General features: G+C 40.7%; 1 protein-coding gene across 1 annotated transcript; it reads left to right on the top strand.

The window, feature by feature from the left end:
- The first annotated feature begins 867 nt into the window (after positions 1 to 867).
- Positions 868 to 17,340, top strand: cops4 (COP9 constitutive photomorphogenic homolog subunit 4 (Arabidopsis)). Its single transcript, XM_084325390.1, has 10 exons — positions 868 to 956; positions 3,414 to 3,493; positions 4,599 to 4,750; positions 4,893 to 4,996; positions 6,276 to 6,429; positions 8,927 to 9,077; positions 10,901 to 11,101; positions 12,009 to 12,124; positions 13,215 to 13,299; positions 16,360 to 17,340. The coding sequence occupies exons 1-10, from the start codon at positions 883 to 885 to the stop codon at positions 16,491 to 16,493; spliced, it is 1,251 nt and encodes a 416-aa protein (XP_084181516.1). The 5' UTR covers positions 868 to 882; the 3' UTR covers positions 16,494 to 17,340.
- The last annotated feature ends 773 nt before the right edge of the window (positions 17,341 to 18,113 follow it).

Genomic DNA, 18,113 nt, shown 5'->3' with positions numbered 1-18,113 from the left:
TTGTGACATTTGCAAGATATGAAAATATACAGTACTGTTAAACAGAGATCCTAACAGTAAATATATACATACGAGCGGGAGGGAACTGTACATTAGGAGGGGGTGGGTAATCATAGTAATAATCATACCTACTAACTACCTACCGTATACTATAATCTACCCATATAACTGTATGATGGCATGTACAATAGTGCTGTATGTACCATATATATACATTTATATTTACCACACATATATAATTATATATATAGCTATATCTGTCTGAATATGCATAATAATCCTTCTATATACCTACTTATACACCTGCATATTACCCATACAACTCTGCATGATAACATGTATAATAATGCTTTATATAGGCTACCGTATATTTATTCATACTGTATATATATATATATACACACACTGTATAATACAGTATATCCATCCATATGTCTGTACATACCTGCATATAATCCTTTTTACATATCTTATATCATTCTATATATGCACATATCCCTTACTTACTAGTTACGCTGCTGGTCAGTATGACTTACTACCATAGTGTCTCTATATCTGTATCGATGTACATATTAATAATACTCCAACTCTGTACATACATTTGATTAGCACGATTACTCAGTAGTACTACCCAGCTGTACATTGTATATTACTATTGCAGTTTACTGTAACATTTGCATGGTTCATTTTTATTTTCGTTGTACTGTACTTGTGCAGTATAATGACAATACAATCGAATAGAATCTAATAGCAGCGGTGCTACAGGCTGGAAGGACCTGCAGGCGGCGCTGTGAACACGGACATCAGTGATCTCGGGGAGGAGGCCCCTCTTGACTGCGACAAGCGCGGAAGCGCCTCGTTGTTGACACTTCGTTGGGAAAAATGGCGACCGGAGTGAGACAGGAGCTTGCCCAGCTAATGAATTCCACTGGATCCCACAAAGATCTCGCCGGAAAGTAAGCATTTATGAACATATATTGCTCATACGTAATAACAGGTCTCATATGTATACGATTTAGGGCGTGGACGTGTCGAACGCCACTGGTATTTAAGGAACAAAAACCGGCCAACGCTAGCTAGCTCAACAGTAGCAAGCCGAGGCTAACTGCCTAGCTAGCAGCTAACGCTAGGTGACTTGCTAGCCGTCATTGACAGTAAACAAATGGATGCCTATCTCCTGCCCAAACAAGTAACTCAACTAGTATTGACGTTTTTATTCAATAATGTAATAGTGTATAGCTAAACGTTGGCTAAATTAGCAGCTAAAACCACGACACCGCTTGTAAATAAAAGTAACATCTATGCAAGTCGCAGTAGAATATCAATATCATGCTTTTCCAACGTTTTTCCAACGTAGTGGTAGCATAAAAACATGACATTTTATTTTGAAAGTGGTTACCAATGGTTAACTTACAGGGAACCATACTGAAAGAAAGATAACTACACAGATAGTCGGTGCAAGGCCTCACTTCAATGATCAAAGTATGGAGACATTATTTCAATTGAGATGCAAGAACTCCAACAACTCAAGTACAGCTCAATTCAATCATTCACACGCTTTCTCTCAAAGTTGAGTGTAAATCAATAGTTGCGAACATCAACTACTCTTTCCCACACTAACCAAGACTCTTAATTAGATTAGATTAAAATATATTGTCATTATACAGCAGAAGTAAAGTACAACGAAAATAAATGTGGCATCCAACCAGAGTGCAAATGTAACAGTAAAGTGCAAGAGTAATATACAATGTACAGATGATTAAACTGGATATACAATATATAAATGAGTACTACTGAGTGTAGTGCTAATCAGATGCATGTACAGAAGTAGTATTAAATTAATAAGTACAGTGGTACAGGTATGAAGGCACTATGGTAGTAAGTCATACTGGCCAGCAGTGTAACTAGTAAGACTAAGGGATATGTGTACAGATATAGATATAGCCTGGTATCTACAGATATGTAAAATGATTGTATAATGCAGGATGTACAGATGGATGTGGATAATATATATATATGTATACGGTAAGACTAAATAAATATATATATATTAGGGATGTCCCGATCGCATTTCTTTGCTCCTGATCCGATCCCGATCATGTCCCGATAAAAATAAAGCTAATCAGTGGTGCACCACAAAAATAAAATAAAAAATCTCGATTATATGCAGGTATATTCAGCCAGACAAATATAATATGTGATGATGTCATCAAGATGTACAACATGAAACAGTTTGATTAATAGTGGAGACGGGACATATTCAACAAATAACCTAGACCCAGACATTTTCCTTGGGTTACCCTTATATATTTTATAGTCTGCTGTATGTCGATGTGACATCAGACAGGAGTGATACGAAATATTCTACAGCAAACAATAAAGTACATGTTAGGGTATGAGAAAAATAGAATTATATATACGTATGTATTGTTTGGAAACATTGGTGTAAAGTTGAGAGATGGCAACATTGTGAAACGCTTATCTAGAAAACGTAGCATTTAAGAATCTTAATAGCCATACTTGTGAGATAAAGCACCACGCTTGTTTACCTGTTAATATTCTATTCTATCTTCGCAACAATGCATACTGCACTTTACATCCTTTCTACCACTACACTGTGAACCGAATGTGCAATACTGTCATGCTTTATTTTTCTACTTTATTTATGTTTTTTAAGATTCTTTATTTTAGAGGGCGGCTACGTGGCGTAGTGGGCAAGGCGCTCGCCACGAAATGCTGGAGACGCTGGGCTCGTCAGTTCGAGCCCAGCGCTCCACATTTGCTTTCAGTTTAGCTGGTCGTCCGTACTAATACACATTGGCCGTATTAGGGGGTGGGAAACTGATGGGTGGGGATCGGGCGTTGTGGACAGCGACTCCTACAGGTCGGTTGGTGCGCCTGCGCAGTAGAATCAGGAAGTGTCGGGGGCAGCGTGAGCCTCCCACGCGTTACTCCTCGCCACAGAGATCGAGCTGCGCAGGTGAAAAGATGCGACTGCTGTTACCTCAAGTACCGGAGGGGACTTGTGCTATGTATGACTTAGTCCACATTGCAGCCGGCTTGTGGGAGGCAAGAAACGGCGTCCGTGACAGGGGAGGGTTGAATTGGATGATACGAAATTGGGATGGGAGAAAATATAGAAAATGGGAGAAAAAGTGGATAAAAAAAAGATTCTTTATTTTAGCATTCAACTTTTTCTTATATTTAAATTTTAGTTTAAGTCTATTTTGTGCGAAGGGTGGAATAGCAAAGTAAGATTTTCATTGTACGGTGTAACTGTCTGTTTAACTATGCATATGACAAATAAATATCTTGAATCTTTTAACTTGAATTGTGTTTGTCCATCATATTCTGTGTCAAGAACAGGGTGGTATAGTGTTGCTGAATCTTAACACGTCTAAAATCTTTTTCAGGTATCGACAAATTCTGGAGAAGGCCATTCAGTTCACAGATGCAGATCAGCTGGAATCGTTAAAGGCTTTTGTTGAAGCAAGTATGATATGCCTTTCTTTCTTCAGTTTGATCAACAATCTCAAAGGAACACACCAACATTATGAGAAATGCGCTCTCAGTCTTCTCCAGAGTCAGACAAGAAGCTAGATACCAATTTGCTCTCTGTTCGTTCAGTGGAAAGCTATCCATCTAAGCTAGCCTAGCTTAATGGAATGGACTACATTTATATAGCTCTTTTATCCAAAGAGCTTTACAACTTGTGCCTCACATTCACACATTCACACACAGATGGCTAGGGTTGGGCACCTAAAACCGGTTCTAATAGGAACCGGTTCCTAACTTCCGGTTCTGGAACCGGAAGTAACATATTTGAATTTCGATTCTAAATTTCGATTTTTTTTTTTTACCTTTTTTTTAACTTTTTTTTTAACTTTAATACCCTAGTTACAGTACAGCAACCAAATTAAACTGTATCAAGTCAACTGAAAATGCGAATAGTATGATTTTCTTTTTGAAAAAAAAAAAATCTCCTTCGAAATAAGCTGTGCCCCGTTTTGACCTGCACCTCAAAGAATCGGAATCGAGAATCGTTTAGAACAGGAATCGATATGGAGAATCGGAATCGGAACCGGAATCGTTCAAATCCAAACGATGCCCAACCCTACAGATGGCAGAGGCAACCATGCAAGGTGCCACTGCCAACCTGCTCATCAGGAGCAATTAGGGGTTAAGTGTCTTGCTCAAGGACACTGACATGTTACCAGGGGGGAGGGGGTGGAAATCGAACCAGGAAACTTCCGATTACCACCCGACTACCTCCTGAGCCACTGTCGCCCCTAATGGAAGCAGATATGGACCAGCTAGCCTAGCTGTTGGCCAAGAACACCTCTCCCAGAACTTTAAGCGAGGCTAGTGGTCCGTATCCGCTTTCATTCATTTGTAGGCTAGCTTGTAGCCGGATAGCTTTCTACTGAACGCACAGGGGGGACATTTGTATCTATCTTCATGTCTGACTCCGGAGAAGACGGTAAGCACATTTCCCATAACGTTGGCGTGTTCCTTTCATATCAGACTTTAAATTCTATGTAACTGCTGTAAACGCAGGTTTATCTAAAATCGACCACTGTCCTTGTCCTCTCTCGCAGTGGTCAACGAGAACGTCAGTCTCGTGATCTCCAGGCAGCTGCTCACAGACTTCTGTACGCACCTCCCCAACCTGCCCGACAGCACGGCCAAGAACGTGTACCACTTCACCTTGGAGAAGATTCAGCCGAGGGTCATATCTTTTGAGGAGCAAGTACGTTGGTGTTGGAGATACAAGATCGTTTTTTTTTAATTAATATTATCCTTTCACAACTACCCAATCGTATTATATTGTCATTGAAATGATCGCTTCAGTGAACAATGTTTGCTTACATGTACATCCTCACTCTTCTCAGGTGGCTTCGATCAGACAGCACTTAGCAACTATATATGAAAAGGAGGAAGACTGGAGAAATGCTGCGCAGGTGTTAGTTGGAATCCCCCTGGAAACGGGGCAGAAGTAAGCTACTAGCTGATGGGGTTGGGTACCGTTCACATGGGAATCGGTACCGGTACCCACCCAAACCTTTTTTTTTTAATGTACTTTTCTCTCTTATGTCTTTTTTTATTTGTATTTATTTCAGTTGTAAAACTAAACTAAGTCTAAACTTGTTATCAACATTGTTACCACACCACACAAACTAAAACCCCTCCCTACCTCCCTCTCAAAAAACTTTCCTACAACAATTTCTTACGTTCCATGATCATGTATACATTTATTATTATGTATTATTATTTTTATGTTTAAATATCAACATTATCTGGCCATCCTCAGTAAATGCTATCAAACTTCCAGGGTTAGTTTAGTTTAGCTTAGTTAACGTTAGCAGCTAACGTTAGTTAAGGTTATGTACACAGTCCTGTACAGCCGATATCTTCAATGCCTTTTGAAAATTAGCAGATGTAGTGACACAATATTTGACCATTTATATCACCTCAGATAAATTAAGTCTGATTGAAATGTGTGGAACGATTTAGAAGACCAACTTTATAATAAAATAATTAATTATTTTATTGTCACAGCTTTTTTAAATGTACATACATTCAGAAAAACGTGAGATGTTTGTTTTTCCCGGCTCAGCCGTAGTAGATTTGTAAACATAGTACACAATGTATATTCTATATATACAAACTAACTAACTATAAATGTAAACTATAAACTAAACATAATACACAACGTATATTCTATCTATACAAACTATAAACTAAACACGGTAATGCACAACGTATATTCTATCTATACAAACTAAAACTATAAACTAAACATAATACACAACGTATCTATACAAACTATAACTATAAACTTAAACATAATACACAACGTATATTCTATCTATACAAACTAAAACTATAAACTAAACATAATGCACAACGTATATTCTATCTATACAAACTAACTAAACTAAAACTATAAACTAAACATAATACACAACGTATTTATACAAACTATAAATTATAAACTTAAACATAATACACTGTATATTCTATCTATACAAAATACTATAAATGTAAACTAACTAAACTAAAACTATAAACTAAACATAATACACAACGTATACTTATTCTATCTATACAAACTATACTAACTATATAAATAAACTAAAACTATGAGCTAAACTATACTAAACTATATAAACTAAACATAATACACAAATGAATGGCTAAATGTATCTTGACACCAGGGCAACACACACACGACTGATCACAGTCCCTTCACTCCCCTCTGTTTCCTGTCTCAGGCAGTACAACGTTGACTACAAGTTGGACACATACCTGAAAATTGCGCGCCTGTACCTCGAGGACGACGACCCTGTCCAGGCAGAAGCCTACATCAACAGAGCCTCCTTGCTTCAGAATGAATCTACTAATGAACAGCTACAGATCCACTATAAGGTACACAATTCAGCTACTAATGAACAGCTACAGATCCACTATAAGGTACAGAGTTCAGCTACTAATGAACAGCTACAGATCCACTACAAGGTACACAATCTAGCTACTAATGAACAGCTACAGATCCACTACAAGGTACACAATCTAGCTACTAATGAACAGCTACAGATCCACTATAAGGTACACAATTCAGCTACTAATGAACAGCTACAGATCCACTAAGGTATAGAGTTCAGCTACTAATGAACAGCTACAGATCCACTATAAGGTACATTTACATTTACATTTAGTCATTTAGCTGACGCTTTTATCCAAAGCGACTTACAAGTTCTGTACGACAAGACAGCAAGAAGGGTACAACTCTATCAGCTGAGTAACAATGTTCATCAAGTGTTGCGTGTTACAGTGTAGGTTAGTTTATTAGGACAAGTGCATGACAGTAAGGTTAGTCAGGGTTAGATTTTTTTTTTTCTTTTTTTTTAATCATTTCAGATAATGGTTGAAGAAGTGAGTCTTTAGTCGACGGCGAAAGATTGGACGGGATTCGGCTGTCCTAACTGGGATGGGTAGTTCATTCCACCATTGTGGGGCAAGGACTGAGAATAGGCGGCTTCTCTTTGATGACCCTCCGGAAGCTTGGATAGGAGTAGGTCTGAGGCGGCCAGAAGATGCAGAGCGTAGGGGTCTTGAGGGTGTGTAGTTAGAGACCATTGACCGGAGGTAGGCGGGAGCGGTTCCCTTTGCTGCACGGTATGCTAGGTCGAGGGCCTTGAAGCGGATACGTGCAGCAATGGGGAGCCAGTGCAGGTCCCTAAGAAGTGGGGTGACATGGGCCGACTTCGGTAGGTTTGATATCAGGCGGGCCGCTGCGTTTTGAATGAGTTGAAGAGGCTTGGTGGCAGTGGCCGGGAGGCCAGCTAGCAGTGCGTTGCAGTAGTCGAGGCGGGAGATGACTGTTGATTGGATGAGGAGTTGGGTGGCTTCTTTTACACAATTCAGCTACTAATGAACAGCTACAGATCCACTACAAGGTACACAATTCAGCTACTAATGAACAGCTACAGATCCACTATAAGGTACAGAGTTCAGCTACTAATGAACAGCTACAGATCCACTATAAGGTACATAATTCAGCTACTAATGAACAGCTACCGATCCACTATAAGGTACACAATTCAGCTAATGAACAGCTACAGATCCACTATTATAAGGTACATAATTCAGCTACTAATGAACAGCTACAGATCCACTATAAGGTACACAATTCAGCTACTAATGAACAGCTACAGATCCACTACAAGGTACACAATTCAGCTACTAATGAACAGCTACAGATCCACTATAAGGTACAGAGTTCAGCTACTAATGAACAGCTACAGATCCACTATAAGGTACATAATTCAGCTACTAATGAACAGCTACAGATCCACTATAAGGTACACAATTCAGCTAATGAACAGCTACAGATCCACTATAAGGTACATAATTCAGCTACTAATGAACAGCTACAGATCCACTATAAGGTACACAATTCAGCTAATGAACAGCTACAGATCCACTATTATAAGGTACATAATTCAGCTACTAATGAACAGCTACAGATCCACTATAAGGTACACAATCTAGCTACTAATGAACAGCTACAGATCCACTATAAGGTACACAATCTAGCTACTAATGAACAGCTACAGATCCACTATAAGGTACACAATCTAGCTACTAATGAACAGCTACAGATCCACTATAAGGTACACAATCGAGCTACTAATGAACAGCTATATATTCACTAAGATACACAATCTAGCTACTAACGAACAGCTACATATTCACTAAGATACACAATCTAGCTACTAACGAACAGCTACAGATCCGCTTTAAGGTACACAATCTCTTCATGTTTTTTTTGGTTATTTCTCTGCCACTCCTGTTCATTGTTATGGAACAGTAAAATGAGCAACATGCTTAAAGTTTCCATGAAATATCATTAAGAATGTGACACCTTTGTGATTCGACATGGTTCCAAATCAACCTGGCTTTTCAGGTGAGATTTTTACACCGGGAGGACATTTATTGAAACATTAGTTTACATTAGGTTGCCTACCCTTCATTGTTGAGGACCAATTGGAAAAAAGTGTTTCATTGTGTGTACATCATTGGATGTATTTTGTTTGTATTCATGCCCTGGGGTGCGAGATGGGTCAGTGACACAATTCTGTCTCTTTCCAGATAAGAATGGAATTTGGATACATAAATATAGAAGAAATGAAAAATTGTTGCCAAATATCTTGGCATGCATTGGTATATTGCAGTGTTTTCTTGTTTCTTTTATTTAAACAATGTTTTTATTGGTTTTTCACTGTACACATGTTATAGTTACATTGCCATCATTCAAATTGCACGTTTCAGGTGTGCTACGCCAGAGTGTTGGACTACAGGAGGACGTTTATTGACACAACTGTAACACTACTGTAACCTTCCACACTGTGTTCCTGTTCAGGTGTGCTACGCCAGAGTGTTGGACTACAGGAGGAAGTTTATTGAAGCTGCTCAGAGGTACAATGAACTGTCCTACAAGTCCATCGTCCACGAGACGGAGCGTCTGGAGGCCCTGAAGCATGCTCTCCACTGCACCATACTGGCCTCCGCAGGTACTGCACGCATTCATGCGTTTACTAGAACAAAATAGTCATGAAATGGGCCAAGTTTAAATTGATTGAAATAACATCAATATCATGAGCTTTCAAATTGTGCAACCACTTGGCAATAACATTCTCAGTAACAATAACCAAAATTGTGAAATGTGCGGAACAATAACATGGATAACAATACAGTTCAATAGACACTCAGACTGTGTGCTAAAAAGAAAAGAAAAAAATAGAGAAATCTCGCCAAGTGCAAATTTAGCATATAATCACTTTCGGATGAAAACCACTTATCTCCTTATGTTTTCATTTAAAAAATAAATATTTTCTTACTGGGAATGAATGTTTACACGGTTAATTCATCATGTGAGCCACATTCATAATGATAATAGTAATAATAAACTTTATTTATATAGCACCTTTCATACAAGAATTGCAGCCCAAAGTGCTTCACAGCAGTGATGTAGAGTAGACACAAATGGACATAAAATAGACATAGGCAGAAGCCATATGTTGGGCTGCCACATAATGCAAACGGGTAAATGCAAGAGACAACAGCTGGCCAGTACGCTTCTATACTTTAGGCAAGTGGCTTGTCCTTCCGCGTTCCCGTTTTGCGCTCTGATTGGCCACGCACGTTTCTGGTCATGTGACATGTGCGCCAATCGTGGGACGGCAAGTTTTTGGACGGTTAAGCTTAGGCACTCTTTCGAAGTTGGTTAAGGTTAGAGTTTGTCTTAGAGCATGGCGATAGAATGCCAGGTAGTTTGCAGGCTGTTCGACACGGAAATGGGCAAAGACACAGCTCGTCACGCTATTGGGCGCACATGTCACATGACCAGAAACGTGCGTGGCCAATCGGAGCGCAAAACGGGAACGCGGAAGGACAAGCCACTTGCCTAAAGCATAGACGCGGCCAGTACGACTTACTACCAAAGTGTCTTTATACCTGTATTACTGTACATATTATTAATACTACAACTCTGTACATACATCTAATTAGCACTATTACTCAGTGGTACTTTATTTATTATATACCCAGTTTAATCACCTGTACATTGTATATTACTATTGCACTTTACTGTTACATTTGCACTCTGGTTGGATGCCAAACGTCTTTTCGTCGTACTGTACTTGTGCTGCATGATGACACTACATTTTAATCTAATGTAATGTAAATTAGGGCTGCAACTAACGATTATTTTGTTATAGATTAATCTGTCGATTTATTCGATCGATTAGTCGATTCATCTAAACCAGTGGTTCTCAAACTACGGGTCGCGACCCAAATTGGGGTCGCAGGTAGGTGACAGTGGGGTCGCGCATTAATGTTCTGGCAACATATTCTGGCTAAATATGCCTCGTTTTATAAATGTATATTGATAACATAGTGCTGTAATTAAATTGTCTAATAAATATGCATGATCAAGTTCAACAATGTGCGCTTTTATTTTGATTTGATTGATTTGATATTCCATGTTGAAATTACGCGATACATTAAGTGTGCCCCGGACCGATGTAAAAATTGGCTGGGGGGCGCATTACAAATGAAAATATCATATCACGTTGCACATGTTATGACTTTGAACGTCTGCCATTTCCACCACAAAAAGCAGATGCAAGTAGCAATACGATGCGTCGATCATCAATATGCAAATCGACGAAATGTCATGGTCGATGACGTCGTCGATGAATCGTTGCAACCCTAAATGTAATGTAATCCAATCTAATGTAATCCAATCTAATGTAATCTAATCTAATGTAATCCAATCTAATCTAATGTAATCTAATCTAATCGAAGTCATGCGTTTGCTGTGGTCCCTGTCCAGGTCAGCAGCGCTCCCGCATGCTGGCCACTCTGTTTAAGGACGAGCGCTGTCAGCAGCTGGCTGCCTACGGCATCCTGGAGAAGATGTACCTGGACCGCATCATCCGCGGCAACCAGCTGCAGGAGTTTGCCGCCATGCTGATGCCCCACCAGAAGGCCACCACAGGGGACCAGGAGGCGGGATCGCTGACTCCCTCAACTGGTATGGAAACACACACCAGCCATTTTGCTCTTCACAGCATGTCGCACTCGGGGTGGGGGTTCTGTCCCACTCTCAGGGCGGAATCCCAACCATAGCGTGATAAAAGCAACATGGCCGCCGTGTCACTATGGTCAATGACCTGACGGAAGTTATGGGTCAAGTCAAGTGTTGCTTTTATTGATCCCCCTGGGAGAAGACGGGTGTCATAGCAGCCTGTGGGAGGGGGATACAGGTAGGGAAAAGATAAGATGAAATTATTCCTTTTATTGCTCCCCCTGAGGGCAGCCTGGGGGAGGGGGAGGGGGGATACGGTTAGGAAAAAGATAAGATATTCCTTTTATTGATCCCCCTGGGGGAAGACGGGCGTCATAGCAGCCTGGGGGAGGGGCAGGGGGGGATACAGGCAGGAACAAGATAATAATAGAATAGAACTCTGGGGTTGATAATCAATCTTGATAATTAATAACCGGCTTTCTCATATTTTTAGAGTTAATTATATTGTTTACACCGTTTATATTTCTCATATTTCTATATTCACACAGTTAATTATATTGTTTACACTGTTTATTTTTCTCAAATTTTTATATTCAGATCTAACCTTATTGCCTATATTCTACTATTACCCTGCTCGCCTCATACCTGTACCTCCCCTCTCCCTTCATTTTACAAAGCATTAGACCCAACGTTGGCTAATGTTAGTAATGGCAGATATGTCATGTATTACATTTGCTAGTAGTAGCTAACTGAACCCAGACGCTGTGCTGCACCAGTCGAACACCGGAGACACGCGTGACTAAAACCATCGTCTGTCCTTAACTCTGGTTACCTCTGGTTACCTCTGGTTACCTCTGGTTACCTCTGGTTAACTCTGGTTAACTCTGGTTACCTCTGGTTGTGTCCCCTGCAGGCTCCAGCATCCTGGACAGAGCTGTGATCGAGCACAACCTCCTGTCTGCTAGCAAACTGTACAACAACATCACTTTTGAAGAACTGGGGGCACTGTTGGAAATCCCTCCTGCAAAGGTAACGGAATGCACTTCATCCTAATGTAGAATGATAGAAATGTAGGGAATGTCCACATACAAGAGTTCGATCTATTATCAGTTTTAGATATTTTTATTTCTTTTTCTTTATAACTTTCTTAACCATTTTTGAGCATTGCAAATGGGAATGTAGAGCTATTTTAGCCCAAGGTTTACAAACGTTACCAACATAAAGCAGACATTTTACAGTCAAAACAGTTTAAACGCAATAAAAAAATGTAAATAAAAAAACAACTCGCATTTACCTGTTGTCTAGTGTTAGTCCTTGTATCAAGAGCTTCAATCAACTAGAGAATAAAAACATGTCTCCATTCGGTTGTAAACGTGACGTGTATATTCATGTCAAACGCTCCGCTTCAGACAGCTGGGGGATACTAGGAGCACAAACCCCACAAACGGTTTGTTATGACTCAGATCAAGGACACAGCACTGAGGCGTGTTGGAAAGAAGCCTGGAAGCCTGGCCCCCGGAAACTGTTTATTGGATCGGTCTGTCCTTTTATTTTTTGATGTTCTTATTCTGTGGCTCGTGCTTTGACTCATCTTGTGTTTTTAACTTTTTACCTCTTATCTTTTATTTGATTGCATGATCTATGATCTTTCTGTGTGTGTAGGACTGCCAACAAGAATGCCTTTCCCCCTCAGGGATAGAAATGTTATTATCGTATGTTATCTTAGCAGTTCAGACACACAAACCTCTCAGCAGTTCAGACACACTGACCTCTCAGCAGTTCAGACACACTGACCTCTCAGCAGTTCAGACACACTGACCTCTCAGCAGTTCAGACACACTGACCTCTCAGCAGTTCAGACACACTGACCTCTTAGCAGCAGTTCAGACACACAAACCTCTCAGCAGTTCAGACACACTGACCTCTTAGCAGCAGTTCAGACACACTGACCTCTTAGCAGTTCAGACACACTGACCTCTCAGCAGTTCAGACACACTGACCTCTCAGCAGTTCAGACACACTGACCTCTCAGCAGTTCAGACACACTGACCTCACATCTTGGCCTTGAACGGCTCTTAAATATCTCATGTTGTGTTTCTGTCGCTCCGCTCGTCTCCAGGCTGAGAAGATCGCCTCCCAGATGATCACAGAGGGACGGATGAACGGCTTCATCGACCAGATAGACGGCATTGTGCACTTTGAGAGTGAGTGGCCTTTGTCATGCAACGTTTCTTTAATACATTCATTCAATCTTTATTTATACTCTATAATACACGGAGTAATTAAACTAATTTACAGTGCCGTCGAGATGTTACATACACAAGTGTCACAGTGTGTTCATAAATATAAAGACATCAGACAATCAGAATAATTGAGAGCACATTTTAAAATACATTAAAAATAATAATAAAAAATCTTTTAAAAAGAATAAAATAGCTCAAAATTAAAACGGAGGTAATAATTTAAAAACAATTACACATTGTGGTGACCTGATTGGTCATTAAGGTTCTAAACCGACCCATAGACACTAGAGTGTCTAGTTTCAGTGTTTCCTGCAGGGTATTCCATGATGTAGGGGCAAAAAAGCCAAAAGCAGATCTACCAAGTTCAGTACAAACTCTAGGCACTCTAAGTGTAAGCCAAAAACTGGATAGTGTACGACAGGGTCCAGTGGTCCATTCCAATAAAGAACTATTATAATTTGGACAATCTCTAATTATGGCTTTATAGATAAAAAGATTGCAATGCAACTTACGTCTCTCTGCCAGAGAGGCCCACCCGACCTTATTATATACAGTAGGATACAATGGTGAGTACCATAACTATCACCGGTGATAAATCTAATGGCTGAATGGTAAACAGAGTCTAAGGGCTTAAGAGTGGAAGCCGCTGCATGTCTATAAATCACATCTCCGTAATCCAAAACAGATAGGAACACTGCTTCAACAACTCTCTTTCTACTAATCATAGGGAAGTTGGCTCTATTTCTATACAAAAAGACAATCTTTTTCCGTAATTTACTGGCGAGAACGCCCACATGCTATTTAAATGTAAGTCCTTCATCAATCCAAATACCAAGGTATTTGTATTCTGAAACTCTCTCGATATCGGAACTGTTCAGAGTCGATATATGCAAGTCACTATAAACAATATTTTTGGCTTTGGAAAACAACATGAATTTAGTTTTACTGGCATTAAGCACCAATTTTAGACTAATACGTGCATCTTGCAGGGCGTCAAAGGAGAGTTGTAAATATTTAGTGGCCAGTTGCACAGAATCAGCAGTACAATAGAGAACTGTGTCATCCGCGTAAAGGTGGCTTTGACAGCTGCTCAGAGATGAGACAATATTATTAATATAAATACATGACCTTTCAATCATGCCAACAGGATTCAGACAGTCTCAGAGGAGCTCCTACATGTATAGCGTGCTCTGCCTTTCAGTCTCGGGAGCTCCTACATATAGTGCTCTGCCTTTCAGTCTCAGAGAAGCATCACATAAAAAATTTGAATGAACCGTTAAGAATATCTGGTTAATTTAAAACTACCGGCTAACCAGATATCCTTGCACATCCCTAGTATCAATGGATTTTTATTTATTGGGCATAGGTAATAATTATACTTTGTGAATATCCACCGCTTAACTTTTTTTTTAATCCACTTTTTCTCCTTATTTTTCTATTTCTTTCTCCCATCCCAATTTCGTGTTTCCAATTCTCCCCTCCCCTGTCTTGAACGTTGCTCGCACATGCCCCCCACTGGTCGGTTGTAGGGAGGATAGAAGCCTTGCATCACGTGTCCCCTCCGGTACACGAGGAGGCAGCCTGTCACATCTTTTCACCTGCCAGCGCGGACTCTCATTGGCGAGGTGTAACGCGTGGGAGGCTCACACTACCCCCGCCATTTCCTGTCTCTGCTGTCCAGGCGTCCCCCAACCGACCTGTAGGAGTCGCTGTCCACAACGTCCAGATTACCACCCATCGACTTCCACCCGCTGACTCTACTAATTGAGCCAGTATGACGGCCGGCCCAGGCCGGAGGCAACGCAGACAGCCGGATTCGAACCCGGTGTCTCTTGCGTTGGTGACGAGCGCAATGTCCGCTGCGCCACCCAGCCGCCGCCCCCACCGTTTTACTTTCACTAACACTCTACCTATTGGAAATATAATGTTTGTAATGTGTTGTGCTGGAACCACTTTATCCAGAACGGCAACTCCGTTCAGAGAGTGGACACAGACACAGAGAATGGTTCTTGGTATTTATGAACAAATTAAGGCTGGCATCAGTACAGCAGAAGATAGGGCCATGGATGCTCGTCTTGTCCATCCACGCCATTGGCGACCGTTTCGTCCTCTTCATCACTCATTGTAGCCATCTTCTATGGCTTGTCACTCTGACTGTCTATTCTTCTGATAGCAGGTGTTTAATCAAAGATCCCCGCTTTCTTGTCTTGCACAAGGACCAATCAGCATGAGTATGGGTGGGTTCATTTTCCATTGATGGGGATTTGATTGGCTGTTTACCTGCGGTCGCAGGATTAATAACGGTAACGTTAGTTCGGCCAGATAAACAATTCAAAAATACTAATTAAAATGGTTGGACCTGCAATATTTGTACTTTGTAGGTCTGCATTTTAAATGTAAGGAATAAAAAGTAAGTTTTTTTTTCTCTGAAATGTAATGGAGTAAAAAAGTACAAAGTATACAAACCTAATAATACTTGAGTAAAGTACAGATCCCCCAAAACAGTATTTAAGTATTGTAACGAAGTACAATTACTCAAGTACTTTACACCCCTGTATATATATATATATATTATATATATATATATATCACAACATCTTAACAAAACATAATGCAGGCTACATTTATATAACTATAACATTTATATATATATATATTTATAGAACATAAAACCACAGGCACTACATTTAGTAGGCTATTGATAACTTACATTCTTCACGAAGACACTCTGATGTGACAGCATTGTAACATGTGCTGGCAAGACACCACATGCACCCAACACCACACTAGGACCCCTGGGCTGTCCAAAAAAAAAGTGCCTGACTGGAAATAATAAAACCCAGCATAACAAAAGAATGGGTAATTTACAACACTGCCACATGCCTTTAACCCTTTCACTACCACACTACGGAAGGTTAACCTTTCACTACCACACTACCGACTGTTAACCGTCTGTAGTGTGGTAGTGAAAGGGTTAAGTCATACTCAGTGGGTCGTTCCGTTCTCCTTGTCTCCTCTCAGCCCGCGAGCCCCTCCCCACCTGGGACAAGCAGATCCAGTCCTTGTGTTTCCAGGTCAACAACCTGCTGGAGAAGATCACCCTGGCCGCCCCGGAGTGGACCGCGCAGGCCATGGAGGCCCAGATGTCCCAGTAACCCCCCCCCCCAAGCCGCTCCTTCAAACAAGGCCCCCTGGCCCTCTTTTTATTAAGGTCCCCCTGCCCTGCATTACTCGCCGGTCCCACCGCACCGCCTGTATCCTTATTTAAGTCATTAGGTCCAGTAACAGAAGCACTCAAGAGGAACTCCTTGGAAATCACCATCTTTCTCATCGGATGTTTTTTTTCTTCTTTTTTTTGCTAGATTAACCGTTCTGTGTTCTCACGTTCTTTTTGCGCGTACAGAGAAAGGATGGACGTTGGCTCACTCATCTATGACCTTTGACCTCCGTAGACGTGCGATACGGCTGTGTGGCAGCGTGGCGTTCTGTGCCGTGCCGCCGGGAGAAGACCAGCATGTTCCTCTAAAGAAGAGACACGGCGTCATAATGCTGCTCGGAGCGGAACGTTCTCCGTATGATTTAATTTCTCGCTGTTCCAACCCATCTACTGAAGATATTGATAGTCGCGATCTCATGCATGCTTCGATGCCATGCGAGTTACAGTCAGCCCGGTCGACCTTAACTCAAACCCCCCGCCTTCTTTTCTTCATCCTCCAATCACAACCTCCGTCGCTTCCCGCTGGGACAAACTTTGCAGGGAAGCGACGGTTGCGATTGGAGGATTTAAGAATAGGGGGGGCGGGGTTTGAGATATTGTCCATTGTGATCCACGAGCATCTTATCGGTTTGCTAATTTGATACGACACACTGCAACATACAAATGCACACGTGGCCAAAAGACTTGACTTATTGCTTCTTGTATACCTATCTTATTACATCCTGTTTTGAAATGTTTTGTCAACTTCTGCAAAGAGCTAAATAAAAGTTGAAGTTGAACGACCAGATCGTTGTCCTGGTTTGTCATTTGAGAATGAAAGACAAGAATGTTTATTAACCCTTTATTGATACGTTCCATTCTTTTTCATGATCTTCGTCGTCATCATCAACAACATCATTCATACATGCATATAGAAAACACATGTTGTAATGTTTTAAATGTAATGGTTTGTTTCCTTGTAGTTTGTTTAATGTCTTGAATCCCAGGTTTCTCAGCAAGGGCCGCTTTTGGCAACACAGATGGTACTCCTGGTCTTCCTGCAAGATGAGATAAGATATTATCTTTATTGATCCCCTAGAGGAGAAATGTGGGCGTCATAGCAGCACGGGGGAGAGAGGTGGGGGGGGGGGGGGTACAGAAATGGTAAATGGACTGCATTTATATAGTGCTTTTATCCAAAGCGCTTTACAATTTGTTCCTCACATTTTACCCATTCACTCACACATTCAAAAAATACTGTCAGGAAAGAATTCAAATTTAAAACTTAAAAGCTTTAAAATATTGATACGGTTTTAATCTCACCAATGTTATGAAGTAACAACTCAAACATCTGATGTCTCTCTGACTGTCTCTCTCTCTCTCTCCAAACTTTAATGTTTACTTGAAATATCAATATCAACTTTTAAAGTTGAATGTCGCCCCATTTTAACACTTTGAGTGCCGGGACACGTCTTTTCACGTCTTTGCTGGCCATGCTAAAGTTGCCGGGGGACGCTGTACAGCGTCCTTATATCAATATTTCAAAAATCTGCGATCGGATTCATAATGTCCCTCCGCT

Source organism: Notolepis coatsorum, assembly GCF_963971535.1.
Source record: "Notolepis coatsorum genome assembly, chromosome: 11".
NCBI classification, from domain to species: Eukaryota; Metazoa; Chordata; class Actinopteri; order Aulopiformes; family Paralepididae; genus Notolepis; species Notolepis coatsorum.
Note: the sequence above shows the minus strand (reverse complement) of the source record. Positions and strands in the feature narration are given on the sequence as shown.